The sequence below is a fragment of the Sebastes umbrosus genome, chromosome 4 (genome assembly GCF_015220745.1).
Source record: "Sebastes umbrosus isolate fSebUmb1 chromosome 4, fSebUmb1.pri, whole genome shotgun sequence".
Lineage (NCBI taxonomy): Eukaryota > Metazoa > Chordata > Actinopteri > Perciformes > Sebastidae > Sebastes > Sebastes umbrosus.
In genome coordinates, this window is record NC_051272.1 from 27,326,727 (window position 1) to 27,348,652 (window position 21,926).

The window sequence follows — 21,926 nt, forward strand, 5'->3', positions numbered from 1 at the left end:
GAAAGAAGAAGTCATGGCAAGAACCAAGCAGACCGCTCGTAAGTCTACCGGAGGCAAAGCCCCCAGGAAGCAGCTGGCCACCAAGGCTGCCCGTAAGAGCGCCCCGGCCACCGGCGGCGTGAAGAAGCCTCACCGTTACAGGCCCGGTACCGTGGCTCTGAGAGAGATCCGTCGCTACCAGAAATCCACGGAGCTGCTGATCCGCAAGCTGCCCTTCCAGCGCCTGGTGAGAGAAATCGCTCAGGACTTCAAGACCGACCTGCGCTTCCAGAGCTCCGCTGTCATGGCTCTGCAGGAGTCCAGTGAGGCTTACCTGGTCGGCCTGTTCGAGGACACCAACCTGTGCGCCATCCACGCCAAGAGGGTCACCATCATGCCCAAAGACATCCAGCTGGCCCGTCGCATCCGCGGAGAGCGAGCTTAAACTGTCTGCTGCTCCACAAACCACAACGGCTCTTTTAAGAGCCACCTCACTCTTCACTGAAGGGCTCATTCCTCTACTGGCAACACACGTTTTACCAGCAATGATAACACATCGATAATATCTTAATAATTTTCTATTTTAATGTCTAGAGAAAATGTAGGCTACATTTCCAAACCTCAATATTGCCTAAGAAGCAAATGAAAACAAAAGGGATATATTACTGATTACGTTGAATCATCCTGAAGTTCATAAACAACAAAAATTAAATAGTAATGTAATGAATTAAGTATGCTTAAAAAAAATCAAGCCTTAAGAAAGATAGACAAGGGCTGCTGTTTATTTTAAAAATGTATCTTCAATACTAACTTAACCATTTATAAAGTTTGTAACATCATCCTGCTTTATTCAGGTGTTTCCTGTGATCAACTGTTTTACAGGCACCTGTGATGGCTGAACCTCTGTGGGCAGGTCAATCACTCCTAACCACCCTGAAGCAGCAGCACTGAACTATAGTTGTTAAAGGCATTAATAAGCCTTTAAATGTCCTCATAGCTTCTTGCAACTACATTAAACTGAAATCTAAAGTGATATTAAGTGTCTACATACTGCTTGTTGATGCTAGGGCTTGACTTGCTTGGAACTGTTCTTTTTTGGTTTTCATTGGTAAAAGTTGTAGATAGTGACTTAGTAGAAGCTTAAATATGACTCATATCTCAGGACCAAAATCATCCAACATATGTGTCCATATCTCAGTCTGGTTACAAAATATTCTGTTTTTACCAGTATTTTTGCTTGTTACTTCCTTTGAACACTGAAAAATGAACGCAGTTAATGTTCATGTAAAAATGTAAATGTTAATGTAAAAACATTGATTTCACATCCTAATCTCATAAGAAATGAGACATTTCAACTCTTATGTACTTTATTTCACCTATTTATTTCTGCTCCGCCTGAAGCTTTCTTTCATGTTTTTTTTTATTTATTATTAATTTATTGTATTTTCCCCAGCTTTTTCTTCTTCTTTTGTCTGATAGTTCATAACTCTCCATCCCAATGTAACCTGGTTTGGAAATTAATTTGTAGTCTGTAATAACAAAAGCCACTCTGTTAACGGTCCTTTTGAAAGCACCTGTTTTGACTCTCTTGTGATCCATTAAATGTGAACCAGTTTTCTTTACTTAACCAGACTTTATCAGATATCTGAGGTGGGGCAACTCATGAAGCCACAGTAGAGCTTCCCTGAACACTGGACATCCAGAACAGAAATAAATGTGCCAACATGTCATTTATTGTTGTTGTCAGTGTGACTTGTGGACAAAGGACCTCCCAGTCAGGATGCAGCAGCAGCTCAGGTTCAGCACCCTGGACAGAGACATCTCTCTGTCTGCGTCACTTCATCAACAATAGTCTGATGTCAATAATCTGGAATATATGACTCATTGAAGTCGGCTGACCGGTTTTGTTTTCATGTATTTTGTTTAATTTGAAATCACACAGACATGATAAATAAAGATAAAGAAATACAGTGAAAGAGCTGAGAAAATAAAGGCCCAGAAAAACTAGTATAACAGACGAAATACTATATTAATATCTGCTGATTTGTCTATTTAAGGAATCACATCATGATTGTCCTTCAAACGGTACAGAGACATGAAAGACAGGAGACATGCTGTCCCTGATTCATGCTGTTGTTCAGTAGGTGGCGCTGATGCACCAAAGAGTTTAATCATCAACCTTCATTAAAAAAAAAAGAAGAAGAAGAAGAAGAAGAGCTCCGCCTCTGTCTTCTATTACGTCCTCTGACAGGATTTAAATAGCTGTGAAGCAGCAGACCAGAGTTTACTGTTGAGTAGAAAGACATTGATCAGCAACGATGAGTGGAAGAGGCAAAGGAGGAAAAGGACTCGGTAAAGGAGGCGCAAAGCGTCACCGTAAAGTCCTCCGTGATAACATCCAGGGAATCACCAAGCCCGCTATCCGCCGTCTGGCTCGCCGTGGTGGAGTGAAGCGTATCTCCGGTCTGATCTACGAGGAGACCCGCGGTGTGTTGAAGGTGTTCCTGGAGAATGTGATCCGTGATGCCGTCACCTACACCGAGCACGCCAAGAGGAAGACCGTGACCGCCATGGATGTGGTGTATGCTCTGAAGAGACAGGGACGCACTCTGTACGGCTTCGGTGGATAAACACACTCTGTTGCTTTATCAACACTAAAGGCCCTTTTAAGGGCCACCCACTTACTCATCATAAAGAGCTGACCTTCTGTTATAATGTTAGAACCAACCTTTACAATTTAAATTATTATAAAAGTAATTATAGTGTTATGTTTTCTGTTATTTTTCAACAGGGCAAGCTAAAAAGATGGTATTGTTGAGATAGACTACCTGGAAGAAAAAACAGACTCATAAGGGAGGCACATTTTCTATTGCCAAATCATTGGGATTTCCAATTTGTATTTGGATTATGTTGGCAGTTTTATTGAGCACAATGACCGAGGGAGATGGAGGAATGTTGCAATACAAGATTGAGCCTGAATTGTTCAGAGTAATCGATAGAGAAACGCACAGATATATATACAGTAAAAGGGTATAGATTTATATTCCAGATATGTGCAGGATTTAAGATATGTAATAAAAGCTAAAATGCAAGTAAGAATAATATAAACATGCAGTTCATGCTAGTACTTACGAGTTTTCCAGTACTACAATTTTGTTATACCCAGTGATCCAAATCAGATGCTACAGCATTCTATAATATAGCCTAAAACACCAATTACCAACAACAAGAAAAAGACATTAGTATAGGCCTCTGAGTCCAGTGTTTCTTTAAGTTAAGTAAAAAAACACCAAATGGATACAACTGGGTGAGTATGTACTTGTATTGCATGCTGGATGACCATCAATGATGACATGTATAAAAAAAAAAGAAAGAAATTGCACTAGTTGGCCATTGTCTAACTAGTTGAACAAAAACTCTTACTAGTCACTGTTTTTCAGCAACTAGTGGTCCTTTTATCAAACTAGTTCCAACGGAAGCCTTACTAGTGAGACTGCACCACACTAGTAGGAACAAAGCCAAACCAGTCAGCTTTGTGACATACTAGTGGACCTCTGGACCCAACTAGTAAAGCTGACAGTCTTGCTAGTTAACTACTAAGCTGCAAGAGCTTTGACATGTTGACTAGTAAAGCACCTCACTAGTTAACTAATGAGCTACAATTGTCTGCACTAGTTAACTAGTGAGTGCCTAAATGCTCACTAGTTAACTAGTAAGGGAACAAATGTTCACTAGTTGCACTAGTGAAGGTCTTTTTTACCTCCTAGTTATTTAGTGCAGGCCAAGAAGGGCCACTAGTTAACTAGTAAGGGCCAACATGTGCACTAGTCACAATAGTTGCACTAAATGTTAATGAGAAGGCGGGGAAGGAGCATACTCCGAGGCTTTCTATTGGCATTCCAGTTCAAAATAAAAAATACAGACAAATCAGGACTCAGGATTTTGTCAATACCCCTCCTGCCTCATTTGCATGTTGTGCACTAGTTAACATGTTGGCCTGAGGAATTGTAACTAGTTAACTAGTGGCTGCATGTTGCACCTTACATGTTAACTAGTGAGGGTCAAAATGCTCACTAATTAACTAGTTAAAGCCTCTTTGACCCTACTAGTTAACTAGTGAGGCTCAAAAAGTTTACTAGTTAACTAGTAAGGGAAAAAAGGTCCACTAGTTGCACTAGTGAGTTTTTTTTTTTACCTTACTAGTTTACTAGTGTACTGATATATTCCTCACTAGTTAACTAGTGGAAGGTATTTTGTTTCACTAGTTGGACTTTGTGCCAAACATGTAAAGATTTTGACCAAACATTTTGCTAATTTTTCTTACACATCGAACCTTTTCTTTACCTAGTTGAGCCTTGCTCAGCACTAGTGTGCGACTGTGCCTGACTAGTGATACATTTGTTTAACATGTTGAACATTTTGTTGCACTAGTCGACATTTTCGTCTTACTAGTTTGACAAAATTTCACTAGTTAACGTGTATGACAGTTGCAGTACTTCGGTCTGGGTATCATCGGATATTCCTTTTTTCCTTTGGAATTCAGAAAGGAAAAAACTTTTTTTTATTTTTTCGTTTTAAACCAAAAACCAGGAAACGGCCGTTTTCCCGTTTTTCGTTTCTGAATCAAAAAATGAAAAACGAACCCAAACCGGGCCGTTTGTTTGTTTTTGCGAATTCCTTTTTTCATTATTCGTTTTGAATTGAAGAACGGAAGTCACGTGGGTTTTTCGTTTTTTCGTTTTAAACCACAAACGAAAAACGGAATCACGTGGTGCTCTGTTTGTTTTTTGTTTCCAAACGAAAAACGAAAAAAAACAAATTAAAAAAAACATCCGATTTAGTTTCTTCAAGTTTCTTTCTGTCATTTTCTCTTCTGAATCGAAGTGCGGAGAACGGCAGTCACGTGACCAGGAAGTGAAGGCAAACATGTCAAAATAAAAGCCAAGAAGATAGTTTGGTCATTCTATAAAAGTGTAACATTATTTAAGCACAGGATCAAAGTAACAGTAGAAGATAAATAGGCTAAATAAATACACAAATAAGTACATACATAGATATTTTTTTTGTTTTGTTATTTTCATTAACACATGAATGTCTTTTATCCAAAAAGTGTGTGATAAATTACAGGGAGGGTCTCTACAGATGTTATACAACAGGAGGGTCTCTACAGATGTTATACAGAACTCTCACATAATTGACAATTTTCTCTCTCACACTCTTACTATGGGCTGTTTCTTTATGTCGGCAGGTGAGAAGCACTATGTGGCTACTCCTTTCAACACACCTGACACTTCCACCTGATCCCTTCACTCCACTAGGAAGGCTGTAGCCGAGTAGTTCTACATCATGATAATGCTGATTTTTCAACAAGCGATTATGACATTAATGCCAGCTAGACAGAATAAAGCTCTGTCTGTCATGACAATAGTACTGTACTGAAGGCCACTTCATCACTCCAGATACTGTAGATTTAACAGATACCTGCTGTCTTCAGACGGCTGTAAAGAGTCACCCGAGTAAAGGAAAGGCCTTCAGTACAGTTCTATTGTCATGACAGACAGAGCTTTATTCTGTCTAGCTAGCATTAATGCCATAACCACTGGTTGAAAAATCTGCATTATCATGATGTCGAACAAATTAAGTAAAATTACATATTATACCAAATAGGCTAGAAATGATTGAAAAGCATCATAAACCACCAAACAGAATACAGAAAGTTAGTGATTTCAGTTTTTTAGTGAACTCAGGCTGATTAATCATCATATTACACTATGATGTCTGAAGGTTGGCAAACATGCTGATCAACCATACTTATCTATCATTGACCATGTTTATTGACTTGACTTTTCATCTATAAATGCGTCAAAATTGAAAATTTGACTGAAAAGAAAATCCTTGGGGATTGAGGAGTGGTGACCTCTGACCCCTACGGTGGGTAATGTCACAGAAGGCCTACTCATAAAATGCACTGACTTCACTGATACCGAATCTCCCTCCAAACTAAATTGTAAAGCTGACGGCCCTTCAATATGATCTGATCAATACAATACAATCAAACTTTATTGTTCACCAGGCTGGAAATTTGTCTTCGGCTCACAAAACACAGAAAACAACAGACATTAAAAACCAGACAGCAGTTAGTAAAAAACAAAGACAGGTTATGTTACACATTAAAACAGTTCATGTCAGTGTCTGTGGCTCAGATCTGCTCAGTCACTGTGTTGAGTTTAGAATATTGATGGCATTTGGGATGAAAGACTTTTTAAACACATGTTTAGTTGCCAGAGGGGCTCTATAGCTCCTCCCGACTGGCTGCAGAGAGGATGGGAGCTATCTGCCAGGATACTCCTCGCCTTCTTCCTCGTCCTTTCTGTAAAAAGTTGAGTCAAGGGCTTTTGGGGTTTACCAACTATTTTGCCTGCTATTGACACAATCCTAGACAGTTTATTCTTCTATCTACAGTGTAGGTGACCGTACCAGGCAGGAAGGTTAAAGGTTAAAACCCTCTCAACAATAGTTTTGTACACTAATTCTAAAATCTGCCGGCTGACACCGAGGCCACTGAGTTTCCTTAGAAGATAAAGGTCTCTGTGAGCATCTCTTGAAAATATACTCTGTATTTACAGAGAAGCTCACCTGGGTGTCCAGGACTGTACCGAGGTATTTAAAGTGTCCCACAGTTTCAACATGTTGGCCATCAAGTGAAACTAGCTCTGTGATCAAATGTTGTTTTGTGCAGCACATGATTAATTCTTTCTTCTCAGCCACATTGATTTCTAGCTGGCTAGTGTGACACCGTGTCTGAAGGGCTGTAGTGTGGGCCAGATAGGCAGCTTCACCTAGTGGGCCTGTTTCCTGTAAAAGGTCAACTAAGGCCATGTCATCCGCATACTTAAACAGTCTAAAATGTTTCTCATTGATCATAAATTCATTAGTAAAAAGAGAGAATAGCACAGGGGAAAGAACACAGCCTTGTGGGCAGCCTGTCTGACATGTTCTCCCTGACACAGATCCTCTGATCCACACAACTAACCCTGTGTTGATGTTGAGATCAAGGAGCCTTTTCAGGAGAATATGCGTCTTCATTGAGTTAAAAGCTGAGCTAAAATCCACAAATAAAGCTCTGGCATAACCTTTAGGATGCATAAGGTGTTTTGTGACTGTGTTAAGCAGAGTCAGCACAGCGTCGTCTGGGCCTCTGTCGCTCTTATTCAAGCGAACTGGAGCAGATCTAGCTTAGTAGCCACTGTGCTGGTCAGGTGGCTGGCAAGAACTCGTTCCATGGTTTTACACAATATGGAGGTTATTGCGATGGGCCAAAGATCACTTGGCTTACTTGCGCCTGGCTTTTTTAGCACAGGCCTAATTATTGTGAATTTCCATGATTTTGGCACAGTGTAGGTGTCTAGGATATATAATTAATTAGGCTTTTTTAGGTACAGTATGTATTTATTTAGCCTATTTATCTTCTACTGTTGCTTTGATCATGTGCTTAAATAATGTTACACTTTTATAGAATGACCAAACTATCTTCTTGGCTTTATTTTGACATGTTTGCCTTCACTTCCTGGTCACGTGACTGCCGTTCTCCGCTCCTCGATTCAGAAGAGAAAATGACAGAAAGAAACTTGAAGAAACTAAATCGGATCGTTTTTTTAATTTGGTTTTTTCGTTTTTCGTTTGGAAACAAAAAACAAACAGAGCACCACGTGATTCCGTTTTTCGTTTGTGGTTTAAAACGAAAAAACGAAAAACCCACGTGACTTCCGTTCTGCAATTCAAAACGAATAATGAGAAAAGGAATTCGCAAAAACAAACAAACGGCCCGGTTTGGGTTCGTTTTTCATTTTTTGATTCAGAAACGAAAAACGAGAAAACGGCCGTTTCCTGGTTTTTGGTTTAAAACGAAAAAATAAAAAAACGTTTTTTCCTTTCTGAATTCCAAAGGAAAAACGGAATATCCGATGATACCCAGACCCCGGTTTGGGTTCGTTTTTCATTTTTTGATTCAGAAACCAAAAACGAGAAAACGGCCGTTTTCTCGTTTTTGGTTTAAAACAAAAAAATAAAAAAACGTTTTTTCCTTTCTGAATTCCAAAGGAAAAACGGATTATCCGATGATACCCAGACCAACCGGGACGTTTTTTTGTTTTTGCGAATTCCTTTTCTCATTATTCGTTTTGAATTGAAGAACGGAAGTCACGTGGGTTTTTCGTTTTAAACCACGTGGTGCTGTTTGTTTTTTGTTTCCAAACGAAAAACGAAAAAACCAAATTAAAAAAACGATCCGATTTAGTTTCTTCAAGTTTCTTTGTCATTTTCTCTTTTCAATCGAAGAGCGGAGAACGGCAGTCACGTGACCAGGAAGTGAAGGAAAACATGTCAAAATAAAAGCCAAGAAGATAGTTTGGTCATTCTATAAAAGTGTAATATTATTTAAGCACAAGATCAAAGTAACAGTAGAAGATAAATAGGCTAAATAAATACATACATAGATATTTTTTTGTTTTGTTCTTTTCATTAACACATGAATATCTTTTATCCAAAAAGTGTGTGATAAATTACAGGGAGTGTCTCTACAGATGTTATACAGAACTCTCACATAATTGACTCAGAAACGAAAAAATAAAAAAACGTTTTTTCCTTTCTGAATTCCAAAGGAAAAACGGATTATCCGATGATACCCAGACCTTTAAGAACAGGAACATGTCTTTAGATGTAGTGGGTGGCTCTTAAAAGAGCCTTTGTGTTGTTGGTTTAGCAGCAGCTTTACTTGGAGCTGGTGTACTTGGTCACAGCCTTGGTTCCCTCAGACACGGCGTGCTTTGCCAGCTCACCGGGCAGCAGCAGGCGGACAGCGGTCTGGATCTCCCTGGAAGTGATGGTGGAGCGCTTGTTGTAGTTAGCCAGACGGGAGGCCTCACCGGCGATGCGCTCAAAGATGTCGCCCACAAAGGAGTTCATGATGCCCATGGCTTTGGAGGAGATGCCGGTGTCTGGGTGGACCTGCTTCATCACCTTGTACACGTAGATGGCGTAGCTCTCCTTCCTGGACTTTCTCCTCTTCTTGCCGGTCTTGCTGGCGGTCTTGGTGACGGCTTTCTTTGAGCCCTTCTTGGGCGCTTTGACTGAGGGGGCGTCCGGCATGATTCGTAGTTCAATTTTCTTTTAAGTCCACTGATAAAATCCTGAGCAGAGAATCTCTATTTATATCCACTCGATGCAGAGCTGACTGTGCTGTTGCTCGCACCTGATTGGTTGTTTCCTGACCAGGACTGCGCATGCGCCACATACAACAACATCACTTCACAAGATGATAGTTTAGAGTTTAGTTGATGGAAGTTTTTAGTGCTGACCAGTAGTGAGAAAAGTACTTTAGATCTTGTAGCCTTCTCAAATAAAAGTAGCAAAACCACAGTATAGAAGTTCTCTCTTACAAGTAAAAGTCCTGCAGTAAAAATGTTACTTAAGTAAAAGTACAAAAGTATTGGCATCAAAATAAAGGCCTACAGAAAGTGCCAAAAGTAGAAGTAGCTACTGATTATGCAGAATGGCCCATTTCAGGATGCGATGGCACTGGTTTGAAATGGTGGAGTTAACATTATTTCTCATTTGTTACACATACTAAATGTTTGTAATAATATTAAATATAAATAATACATTTGTAGTAGCAGGAATGTCAACAGTCAGTGTACACAAGCAGCTGGAACAGCAATGGAACATTTAAGTGCCTCCCTATGTATTATTTCAACAAATCACTTTTTGATTGCAGCGATCACTTTCACAAAACATTATAGTTATTATTTCTATATTATGTGCCTGTTATTATGATTGCTCTTATTAACATACTATAGATACGTTGCCTGAAATATATGGTTTTATATATTCTTTACTGGCCTCTTAGCTTTAGTGTCAGCCCTCTAATGTGTATTTGTAGTGCATTGGTCATGTTGTGTTGCCCACATTCAACTGGGTTTGAAACATTGTGATATTTATATTATTAAAGAAAAATATGAAGACAACAAAAAACTGCATATTATATTAGTCCCTCACACAGCTACAAAGCTCAATAATGTGTAACACGGAAAACACTTTTAAGATCAGATGGCTGGTTGTCCTGTGAGGTCTATTTATTTGTCATACTATTTGTAAGTTTCATCTAGGCCCAAGTATTTTTTAATCATTGTAATAAATAAGTGAAAAGCCCTAGTTTATTTCTCCTCCTAGCTCCAAATATAATATTATGTTTATGTCTGCAGTTAATGTCAACTGTAAGAATAAACAGGTAATCGCTCTTTAAGGATGATGTGGGTGGCTCTTAAAAGAGCCTTTTTGTCGGAGTGTTTGTTCAGACTGAGAACAGCTCACTTCTTCTTGGGTGCTGCTTTCTTGGCTTTGGGTTTGGCAACCTTCTTAGCGGGAGCTTTCTTGACTGCAGGGGCCTTTTTGACCACCTTCTTGGGACTCTTGGTCACCTTGAGAGCCTTAGTCGCCTTCTTGGGGCTCTTGGCTGGTTTCTTGGGGCTCTTGACTGCTTTCTTGGCCGCTGCGGGTTTCTTTGCCTTCTTCGGGGATTTCTTCGCGGCTACCGGCTTCTTTGCCGTCTTGGGCTTTTTGGCCGCTGCGGGTTTCTTGGCTGCGGGCTTCTTGGCTTTAGGAGCGGCTTTCTTGGCCGGCTTCGGCTTCTCTGCAGCCTGCTTGCTGATCTTGAAGGAGCCGGAGGCCCCGGTCCCCTTGAGCTGGACCAGAGTCCCATTAGCCACCAGGGTCTTGATGTTGGTCCTGACGCGGGCCTTGTTCTTGTCCACATCGTAGCCTCCGGCAACCAGAGCCTTCTTGACGGCGGCCAGAGACACGCCGCTCCGCTCCTTGGATGCGGCCACAGCTTTAACGATGAGGTCTCTGACGCTGGGGCCAGTCTTCTTCGGTCTAGAGACCTTCTTCTTGGCTGCTTTGGCCGCCGGGGCGGCTTGAACTGGAGCTACTTCTGCCATTTCCTCCTGAAGTTTAGTTCCTCTTCACGACAACACGAGAGTGGGACTGGACTGTTGAAGAGCTCGGAGCAGGGGGCTGCACTTAAACACACCATGAGAACCGTGGAGACTCAACCCAGCCCGTGGCTCCTCTGAGCATCTGAAAGCCGTGCCACTTGTGTTTTCTCTTCACTGATAAAACACTCAAAACATCATGTGGGAGAAGTGCTGAAGGCTGACAGTGAAGGGAGCCGATATCGGACTTGTGTCTCTTCATATTCAGGTCATGTAGAGCTCTGATGCTCTCTGCATTTTGTTTTTGGAGCCGCCAAACCTCACCTATCACCGCCGTGGCCAGCACTGCTCAGCGGCTTTTCTCTTTCATTTCTCTCCTAAAATGATTTAAAATGCTTCAGAGCTCCATCAAAAGACGTTTTCCAACTGGCCCACATGTTTGTTCAGGCACTCAATGTAAAAACAACCATCTGCTGTTGATGAGTGTTTAATAAAGTGAAGTTATTGAGGGAGCAGCAAACACACTGATGATGGCCAAGGCTTATGGTGCAGTTTAGCCAGACTTCCTATCAGAGCTGCTCGCTGTGACTGTGAACATGTCCTCTGCTGAGGACTGATTTTAATATAAATAGTTAATAGTTTATATTAATGAAAACTAATCTACAAAATAAATGTTGCCTGTCTGGGATAGTAGTAAAAGGATTTAAATATTACAGTAACACAGTTTCACTGATACATACTGTATATGGGCCATTCTACCGAATTGGTGCAAAGTCAGAGTTGTAAACATTTTGAAATTTGTATCTTTACTTTCCAAAACTTTTTATATATATATATTGACTATATCTAGGGTACCAATATCTAATGAAAGTACAATCAAAATTGGTATTGTATTTTCAGACAGGATTGGAATGTTTTTCTTCTACATAAATTTCTCACTACCGAAACATAGTAATACACTATCATAAAAAGGTTTTATATTAACCTAACCTTAAGATTTTGTTTCCATCCCTCCTCTAAAGAATATTTTTACATGTTCTTCTAGAAAATTACAATTTTAACAATTTTTTATGTTCAATTCATAAGATTCATCAAAATCTAAATGCAATCTTTCTTTGTAAAATGCACAACGCTGATCATATTGATTTCAGAGTGAAGGATTGATTAAATTGAACATACATTTAACCAATCAGTATCATAATATTTAAGTTGATAACTCAATATACCTTATTTTTTACAAAATACCCACTGTTTTGGTAGTGACTGCACTGTTTCGGTAGACCACAGTGTTTTGTTTGCAAGGTTATATCATATTCCCTCAACCTTATTGCTTAATAATAACTTTTAACATGCCTTATGCCTTGGAAATATTACAAACACAAATGTTTTATGAGCAATAGAATGCAATTTATTATTGAAGACAAAACAACTGTGGTCCAATTGTATCCAATGGTGCATAAGTTTATTTTTTAAAAAGAAGGGTTGTAGCAACTCATAATGTAATAACTGCGCATAATGTATTAATATAAATGTAATAAAAGCTCATAATGTCATAATCAGCACATAATGTAATAAAACCTTGAGCGCACAATGTAATAACAGTTTTGTTAATAATGTAATAAGTTATTACATTACTTATGAAGTTATTACATTGTAAACTTAGCAAAAAAAAAGGTGAAAAATGTAATAAACTCAGCGCATTATGCAATTATTTTTAAAAAAGAGTACTCTCCTTGTCTTCTTAAAGCACAGGAACCCTCTAGTTTTACATGACACCAGTGGAGGAGTTAATTTAAAGCAACTGGACTTTGTCTGTTTAGCCAAAAGGACATTTTCATCAATCTGTTCCATATTGATGAAGCCTCTTGGATGTGAGACTACAAGATATTTAGTGATCTGCACCAATGAGAACCTTTACAGAGATGATTCTCATTATGCAAATTAACTGTCCCACACATAATTATTCCAGTTACTGTAATTGTTAGCTTATCCAAGCAACAAATCATTTTAGGTAACAATCCTCAATGCAGTCCCTCAGACTGGACTCGATGCATTCCCTCAGACTGCTCAGTGCAGTCCCTCAGACTGGACTCAGTCCCTCAGACTGGCCTCAATGCAGTCCCTCAGACTGGCCTCAATGCAGTCCCTCAGACTGCTCAGTGCAGTCCCTCAGACTGCTCAGTGCAGTCCCTCAGACTGGCCTCAGTCCCTCAGACTGGCCTCAATGTAATCCCTCAGACTGGCCTCAATGCTGTATCTCATGCTAGCTTCACTGCAGTCCTTTAGACTGGCCTCAATGCCGCCCGAGATCCTGATACTGTCCTTTATGTTGGCCCTTGTACAGGTCCTAGTATCAATACCCCTCATGCTGACCCTGACACTGTCTCAGTTGCTAGCCCTAACTCACCTTTAAATATACTGTCAACCATTATTGAGTTATGTCTGTCTGTTGACATTACAATGCTGGGCACTTTCAATAGAGTTTAAGATTGTTCAGAGAGCTTTCCGTGTCATTTTCGCCACAAATATATATTCAGGATTCTTTAGCTGATAATTTGCAGCTTGAAAAAGACCAAAACTGCTGCATTAGCATTATGAGGCAGTACAAAGTAGCTGGACGCAGTAGTGGCCTTTCCTTGCACATCAAGCAGCTTTTTGGCAAAGATACCCGATGGATGAGGGCATGGACTGTGGTTCGACACATATCCTTTGGATGGTTCAAAATAAACATTAAGCTTTTTTCCCCCCTTAAATACTCTATTTTTTCAGTTATATTTTCATTGTGTTTCTCTATACCGTAAAGGTTTTGAAACAGGGTTTTGAACCTAGAATTCCTAGTTGCAACATTTTTTGTGTTGTTCTTGCACAGATGTAATGATATTTTTTCACTTTACCTAAAGGAGCAGTGTGTAGCATTTAGGGGGATCTTTTGAGAGAAATTATATATAATATTAATAAGTATGTTTTTTCTTTAATGCTATTTGATATAATCTTGAATTTCTACAACCGATGATGATTTCAACAGCTAATCCACAGCTGACTGCCAGTGTCGATAGTCCGGCCTGATCTCCTCTGCGCCCTGGAGGTGGGGAATGAGATGGTGAGATAGTGTTGATGAGATACTGAGCGGAATTTGATTTGAGATTTGAGTTGGCTCATATCTTTTACATTTGTACGGTGCGTATTGAATAGTTATGGCTCACTTGCACAAATAATACTGCTGGTTTAAATGTTTATGATAAAGTGGATATAAGTATGAAGTGAAGTTAAATGTGTGAGAGACATCATTATATTTATAATGATGACTCTCACATTTAATGTCTATAGTCTGGCTGCAATTCACCATCTGCGTCGCCAGTTTCCCCTGCCTCCATAATGGCGTACGCATGGGTCAAAGTTTCCGTAAAGGTGCGCACATTCTCCCGTCAAGTTTGTTTTCATAGTTAACTGTTGCGTGGGAATTGGCGTACAAAAAAATTCAGGCTCTGTTTTGTGCATATGCAACGGTTATAAATGAGACTCCTGGATCATCAAGCACCAATCACATCAATTTAATGAAGAAAAAGGATGAAGACAAAACTGCTGTTTTCAGCCACAAAGCAACACATGTTAAACATGAGTCAAATATTACAGTAAACATTAATAAAATCAGTGCATTGAACAAAGCAAGAACATTTGGCAGCAGGGACAACCTCTCAGTCTGTGTTGACGCATTCCTCCATCTCTCTCTCTTATTGTGCTAAATAACTGCCACCGATATTCCTACTAGTGTCCTTCGCTAAAAGCCTAACTGGAAATCCAAAAAAGGTCAAATCTTATAGAAATTGATTTTTTTTAGTACCTCCATTTGTTTGTATTACAGGTAATATTCTGGCAATCTACCTCTTGTTTTTAGATCAATGTGTCCATCTTTAGTTATTTTTCTTGCCATTTCTCAAATGTGATCATTTATTTATGATAAATACCAGTAATGACCACCTTACAAGGCTGATTTAGATGTTAACAATTGATAATCTATGGTATGTTAATAGGAATTCAGCTCTTCATGTTGAGTAAGTGGGTGGCCCTTAAAAGGGCCTTTAGTGTTGATAAAGCAACAGAGTGTGTTTATCCACCGAAGCCGTACAGAGTGCGTCCCTGTCTCTTCAGAGCATACACCACATCCATGGCGGTCACGGTCTTCCTCTTGGCGTGCTCGGTGTAGGTGACGGCATCACGGATCACATTCTCCAGGAACACCTTCAACACACCGCGGGTCTCCTCGTAGATCAGACCGGAGATACGCTTCACTCCACCACGGCGAGCCAGACGGCGGATAGCGGGCTTGGTGATTCCCTGGATGTTATCACGGAGAACTTTACGGTGACGCTTTGCGCCTCCTTTACCGAGTCCTTTTCCTCCTTTGCCTCTTCCACTCATCGTTGCTGATCAATGTTTTTCTACTCAACAGTAAACTCTGGTCTGCTGCTTCACAGCTATTTAAATCCTGTCTGAGGACGTGATAGAAGACAGAGGCGGAGCTCTTCTTCTTCTTCTTCTTCTTCTTCATGAAGGTTGATGATTAAACTCTTTGGTGCATCAGCGCCACCTACTGAACAACAGCATGAATCAGGGACAGCATGTCTCCTGTCTTTCATGTCTCTGTACCGTATGAAGGACAATCATGATGTGATTCTTTAAGTAGACAAATCATCAGATATTGATGTAGTATTTTGTCTGTTGTATTAGCTTTTCTGGGCCTTTATTTTCTCAGCTCTTTCACTGTATTTCTTTATCTTTATTTATCATGTCTGTGTGATTTCAAATTAAACAAAATACATGAAAACAAAACCGGTAAACCGACATTTTAATGACTCATATAATCCAGATTATTGACATCAGACTATTGTTGATGAAGTGACGCAGACAGAGAGATGTCTCTGTCCAGGGTGCTGAACCTGAGCTGCTGCTGCATCCTGACTGGGAGGTCCTTTGACCACAAGTCACATTGACAACAACAATAAATGACATGTTGGCACATTTATTTCTGTTCTGGATGTCCAGTGTTCAGGGAAGCTCTACTGTGGCTTCATGAGTTGCCCCACTTCAGATATCTGATAAAGTCTGGTTAAGTAAAGAAAACTGGTTCACATTTAATGGATCACAAGAGAGTCAAACAGTTGCTTTCAAAAGGACCGTTAACAGAGTGGCTTTTGTTATTACAGACTACAAATTAATTTCCAAACCAGGTTACATTGGGATGGAGAGTAATGAACTAGCAGACGAAAGAAGAAGAAAAAGCTGGGGAAAATACAATAAATTAATAATAAATAAAAAAAACATGAAAGAAAGCTTCAGGCGGAGCAGAAATAAATAGAGGTGAAATAAAGTACATAAGAGTTGAAATGTATCATTTCTTATGAGATTAGGATGTGAAATCAATGTTTTTACATTAACATTTACATTTTTACATGAACATTAACTGCGTTCATTTTTCAGTGTTCAAAGGAAGTAACAAGCAAAAATACAGGTAAAAACAGAATATTTTGTAACCAGACTGAGATATGGACACATATGTTGGATGATTTTGGTCCTGAGATCTAATGTCATATTGTTTAAGCTTCTATTAAATCACTATCTACAACTTTTACCAATGAAAACCAAAAAAGAACAGTTCCAAGCAAGTCAAGCCCTAGCATTAACAAGCAGTATGTAGACACTTAATATAATATTAGAATGCAGTTTAGTGTAGTTGCAAGAAGCTATGAGGACATTTAAAGGCTTATTAATGTCTTTAACAACTATAATATAAAATATCAAATGGTTTAGTTGAAGATATATTTAAAAAAAAAAAAAAAACAGCAGCCCTTCACTATTTTTCTTCGAGTGTTTAAAGCATACTTAATTCATAACTCATTACATTACATTTATTATTTATTTTTGTTGTTTATTAACTTTAGGATGACTCAACATAATCGATAATATATCCCTTTTGTTTTCATTTGCTTCTTAGGTAATACTGAGGTTTTGAAATGTAGCCTACATTTTCTCTAGACAGTAAAATAGAAAATGTATTTTTAAGATATTATTGATGTGTCATCATTGCTGGTAAAACGTGTGTTGCCAGTAGAGGAATGAGCCCTTCAGTGAAGAGTGAGGTGGCTCTTAAAAGAGCCGTTGTGGTTTGTGGTTTGCAGCAGACAGTTTAAGCTCGCTCTCCGCGGATGCGACGGGCCAGCTGGATGTCTTTGGGCATGATGGTGACCCTCTTGGCGTGGATGGCGCACAGGTTGGTGTCCTCGAACAGGCCGACCAGGTAAGCCTCACTGGACTCCTGCAGAGCCATGACAGCGGAGCTCTTTTAAGAGCCACCCACATCATCCTTAAAGAGTGATTACCTGTTAATTGTTGCTGTTGACAATAACTGCAGACATAAACATAATATTATATTTGGAGCTAGGAGGAGAAATAAACAAGGGCTTTTCACTTATTCATTACAATGTTTAAAAAATACTTGGGCCAGATGAAACCTACAAATAGTATGAAAAATAAATAGACCTCACAGGACAGCCAGCCATCTGATCTTAAAAGTGTTTCCTGTGTTACATATTAGATAGCCTTGTAGCTGTGTGAGGGGATAATATAATATGCAATTCTTTGCTTCTTCACATTTCCCTTTTTTTTTTTTTAAATATAAATATCACAATATTTCAAACCCAGTTGAAAGTGAATGTGAGAAGCACAACATGACCAATGCACTACAAATCTCCACATCAGATGGCTGACACTAAAAGGACCTGTGAAGAATAGCACTAAATAAAGTATAAAACCATATATTTTAGGCACCTTATCTATAGTATACTAATAAGAGCAATCATAATAACTAAAATATTTCGTGAAAGTGATCGCTGAAATCAAAAAGTGATTTGCTGAAATAATACACAGGGAGGCACTTAAATGTTCCATTGCTGGTCCGGCTGCTTGTGTACACTGACTGTTGACATCCCTGCTATCACAAATGTATTATTTAAATTTAATATTATTATAAACATTTATTATGTGTAACAAATGAGAAATAATGTAAACTCCACCATTTCAAACCAGTGCCATCGCATCCTGAAATGGGCCATTCTGCATAATCAGTAGCTACTTCTACTTTTGGCACTTTCTGTAGGCCTTTATTTTGATGCCAATACTTTTGTACTTTTACTTAAGTAACATTTTTACTGCAGGACTTTTACTTGTAAGAGAGAACTTCTATACTGTGGTTTTGCTACTTTTATTTGAGAAGGCTACAAGATCTAAAGTACTTTTCTCACTACTGGTCAGCACTAAAAACTTCCATCAACTAAACTCTAAACTATCATCTTGTGAAGTGATGTTGTTGTATGTGGCGCATGCGCAGTCCTGGTCAGGAAACAACCAATCAGGTGCGAGCAACAGCACAGTCAGCTCTGCATGGAGTGGATATAAAGTGAGACTCTCTGCTCAGGATTTTATCAGTGGACTCAAGAGAAGACTGAACTACGAATCATGCCGGACCCCGTCAAAGCGCCCAAGAAGGGCTCAAAGAAAGCCGTCACCAAGACCGCCAGCAAGACCGGCAAGAAGAGGAGAAAGTCCAGGAAGGAGAGCTACGCCATCTACGTGTACAAGGTGATGAAGCAGGTCCACCCAGACACCGGCATCTCCTCCAAAGCCATGGGCATCATGAACTCCTTTGTGGGCGACATCTTTGAGCGCATCGCCGGTGAGGCCTCCCGTCTGGCTCACTACAACAAGCGCTCCACCATCACTTCCAGGGAGATCCAGACCGCTGTCCGCCTGCTGCTGCCCGGTGAGCTGGCAAAGCACGCCGTGTCCGAGGGAACCAAGGCTGTGACCAAGTACACCAGCTCCAAGTAAAGCTGCTGCTAAACCAACAACACAAAGGCTCTTTTAAGAGCCACCCACTACATCTAAAGACATGTTCCTGTTCTTAAAGCTTTATAAATACATTTTTAAAACATGCTGAACCACAGTGCAATATCCACAATTAAGCAACTATATGAATTGTTCTCTGGTGCTGACTTTACTGTTATTGCAGTATACAGTTTATTTGTGCTGTAATATATGGTCCTTGTCAGTTGTCCACTATCAACTTGGTCCCATAGATTTTTATTTTTATGTCATCATTGACTGTTAAAAAAATATCATGCATGCTGGATACTAGTACTAGTATGAGCTGCATATGTTTATATTTGTCTTACTGTACATTTTAGCATATTTATTACACATTGTAAATACTGCTAAGATTTTAGAAACATTTTTGTTATTGCTATTTTCCCAAGATTGCCCAGCCTGCCTTCAACTCTTAAAACTGGTACATTGTCAATCTATTTGAAATAAATCCTGTCCCCTCTGCTTATTCATTATAGAATATATTTAATTTGGAGGTATAAAAACATTTGATGATTCACATAAACACATTCTCTATTGATTGTATTGTCTGTTAGTTTACTAGCCTGAGCAAAATGAATTTCTCTTTGGGGACACAAATGACCATCTAATCTTATCTGATCTCAATAAACAGTTAGTGGGTTTTTGCCTTCAGGAGCGTCCACTGAACTTCAAAGTTGACTGATAAGCAGTGGCAGTAGGTGGAAATTTTTCTGGGTAGGGCTGTGCCACATCCAATCATTTCAGCAAACATCACAGTATGATTTAATGCAAAAAAGCGAAGGTATCAAAAACACATTACTTCTTTGCAGTTTAATAATCAACAATGATTTCATTCCAACAGGAGCAGTAAAGAATGCTTAGAAAAACCTCTACCACTCTGTGTATATTCTGAATAACAGTTAAATTAATCGGTGACATTTTCGGCACACTAGTTGACGTTTTTGTCTTACTAGTTCGACAAAACTGCTCACTAGTCGACATGTGCGCGTGATTAGTTAGCTAGTGAAGTACTGCAACTGTCATACATGTTAACTAGTGAAATTTTATCACATCACTAGTTAACTAGTGAGGAATATATCAGTACACTAGTAAACTAGTAAGGTAAAAAAAACTAGTAAACATTTTGAGCATCACTAGTTCACTTGTAAGGTCAAAAAGGCTTTAACTAGTTAATTAGTGAGCATTTTGACCCTCACTAGTTAACATGTAAGGTGCAACATGCAGCCACTAGTTAACTAGTTACAATTCCTCAGGCCAACATGTTAACTAGTGCACAACATGCAAATGAGGCAGGAGGGGTAATGACAAAATCCTGAGTCCTGATTTGTCTGTATTTTTTATTTTGAACTGGAATGCCAATAGAAAGCCTCGGAGTATGCTCCTTCCCCACCTCCTCATTAACATGTAGTGCAACTATTGTGACTAGTGCACATGTTGGCCCTTACTAGTTAACTAGTGGCCCTTCTTGGCCTGCACTAAATAACTAGGAGGTAAAAAAGACCTTCACTAGTGCAACTAGTGAACATTTGTTCCCTTACTAGTTAACTAGTAAACATTTTGAGCCACACTAGTTAACAAGTCAGATCAAAATGCTTTAACTAGTTAACTAGTGAGCATTTAGGCCCTCACTAGTTAACTAGTGCAGACAATTGTAGCTCACTAGTTAACTAGTGAGGTGCTTTACTAGTTAACATGTCAAAACTCTTGCAGCTTAGTAGTTAACTAGCAAGACTGTCAGCTTTACTAGTTGGGTCCAGAGGTCCACTAGTACGTCACAAAGCTGACTGGTTTGGCTTTGTTCCTACTAGTGTGGTGCACAGTCTCACTAGTAAGGCTTCTGTTGGAACTAGTTTGATAAAAGTGCCACAAGTTGCTGAAAAACAGTGACTAGTAAGAGTTTTTGTTCAACTAGTAAGACAAAATGGCCAACTAGTTTAATTTCTTTTTTTCTTTTTTACATGTCATCATTGATGATCATCCTGCATGCAATACAAGTACATACTCACCCAGTTGTATCCATTTGGTGTTTTTTTCTGATTTATAGTATTTACAACTTAAAGAAACACTGGACTCAGAGGCCTATACTAATGTCTTTTTCTTGTTGTTGGTAATTGATGTTTTAGGCCTATATTATAGAATGCTGTAGCATCTGATTTGGATCACTGGGTATAACAAAATTGTAGTACTGGAAAACTCAGAAGCACTAGCATGATCTGCATGTTTATATTATTCTTACTTGCATTTTAGCTTTTATTACATATCTAAAATCCTGCACACATCTGGAATATAAATCTATACCCTTTTACTGTATATATATCTATGCGTTTCTCTATCGATTACTCTGAACAATTCTGGCTCAATCTTGTATTGCAACATTCCACCAACGGAGAAACCCACAGAACCTGCATCACCGTCAATAATTAAATGAATGTAATTGATTGATGTTCATTTTCAGGAATCATACTTGTATTTTGGGTTTCTGTCAATCGATTAAAATATTTAATCGAGCTTAATTGCACATTTTATATCTGATCAAAATGAACCTTTAAGGGAAATTTGTCAAGTATTTAATACTTTTATCAACATGGCAGAGGGCAAATATGCTGCTTTATGCAAATGAATGTGTATGTTTATTATTTGAAATCAAAATAATAAATAATGCAACAAAGAAATTATCAAGTGGCCGCCTCTCTCTCTCTCTCTCTTATGTTGTGGTAGGTAGGTTGTTTTGGGTGGAGAGTTACTTCTTTTGGGCTTGTTTCTACTGACCTGGTTGCTTGTTTCTCTCGCGAGATCTGGCAACACTGGTTGCACACGCAGCCGTCGCCGTCTTGGAAACTCAGGAGGTGTGCACCCCTAAACACTCTCACTATTATAAGATACTTTAGGCTTGTTTTCATGAAAGGTTGCTTACAAATATCGGTAGTTTTGGGTTGCGGTGTTTTGGGCTTGTTTCTAAAGTGTAGTTGATTATTTGGGCTCCTGTTTCTCTCCTCTATACCGGTCTAGTTTGTCCTATTTTAGGATCCATACACAACC

General features: G+C 39.2%; 5 protein-coding genes across 5 annotated transcripts; 3 read left to right on the top strand and 2 right to left on the bottom strand.

Moving 5' to 3' along the window:
• Nucleotides 1–2: 2 nt before the first annotated feature.
• Nucleotides 3–502, top strand: LOC119486504 (histone H3). The gene has a single exon (XM_037766660.1). The coding sequence runs from the start codon at nt 14–16 to the stop codon at nt 422–424; it is 411 nt and encodes a 136-aa protein (XP_037622588.1). The 5' UTR covers nt 3–13; the 3' UTR covers nt 425–502.
• Nucleotides 503–2,248: 1,746 nt separating this feature from the next.
• Nucleotides 2,249–2,659, top strand: LOC119486528 (histone H4). The gene has a single exon (XM_037766686.1). It carries the CDS (start codon nt 2,298–2,300, stop codon nt 2,607–2,609), a length of 312 nt encoding a protein of 103 aa, XP_037622614.1. The 5' UTR covers nt 2,249–2,297; the 3' UTR covers nt 2,610–2,659.
• A 6,042-nt stretch (nt 2,660–8,701) lies between these two features.
• Nucleotides 8,702–9,151, bottom strand: LOC119486514 (histone H2B 1.2-like). Its single transcript, XM_037766669.1, has one exon. The coding sequence runs from the start codon at nt 9,124–9,126 to the stop codon at nt 8,749–8,751; it is 378 nt and encodes a 125-aa protein (XP_037622597.1). The 5' UTR covers nt 9,127–9,151; the 3' UTR covers nt 8,702–8,748.
• Nucleotides 9,152–10,290: 1,139 nt separating this feature from the next.
• On the bottom strand, nt 10,291–11,316 carry LOC119486490 (histone H1-like). The gene has a single exon (XM_037766639.1). It carries the CDS (start codon nt 10,971–10,973, stop codon nt 10,344–10,346), a length of 630 nt encoding a protein of 209 aa, XP_037622567.1. The 5' UTR covers nt 10,974–11,316; the 3' UTR covers nt 10,291–10,343.
• Nucleotides 11,317–18,459: 7,143 nt separating this feature from the next.
• Nucleotides 18,460–18,896, top strand: LOC119486523 (histone H2B 1.2-like). Its single transcript, XM_037766680.1, has one exon. The coding sequence runs from the start codon at nt 18,480–18,482 to the stop codon at nt 18,849–18,851; it is 372 nt and encodes a 123-aa protein (XP_037622608.1). The 5' UTR covers nt 18,460–18,479; the 3' UTR covers nt 18,852–18,896.
• Nucleotides 18,897–21,926: the final 3,030 nt, after the last annotated feature.

Excerpts from the sequence above, each read along its gene's own strand:
- LOC119486504 (XM_037766660.1), top strand. The coding sequence starts at position 14 with ATGGCAAGAACCAAGCAGACCGCTCGTAAGTCTACCGGAGGCAAAGCC.
- LOC119486528 (XM_037766686.1), top strand. The coding sequence starts at position 2,298 with ATGAGTGGAAGAGGCAAAGGAGGAAAAGGACTCGGTAAAGGAGGCGCA.
- LOC119486514 (XM_037766669.1), bottom strand. The coding sequence starts at position 9,126 with ATGCCGGACGCCCCCTCAGTCAAAGCGCCCAAGAAGGGCTCAAAGAAA.
- LOC119486490 (XM_037766639.1), bottom strand. The coding sequence starts at position 10,973 with ATGGCAGAAGTAGCTCCAGTTCAAGCCGCCCCGGCGGCCAAAGCAGCC.
- LOC119486523 (XM_037766680.1), top strand. The coding sequence starts at position 18,480 with ATGCCGGACCCCGTCAAAGCGCCCAAGAAGGGCTCAAAGAAAGCCGTC.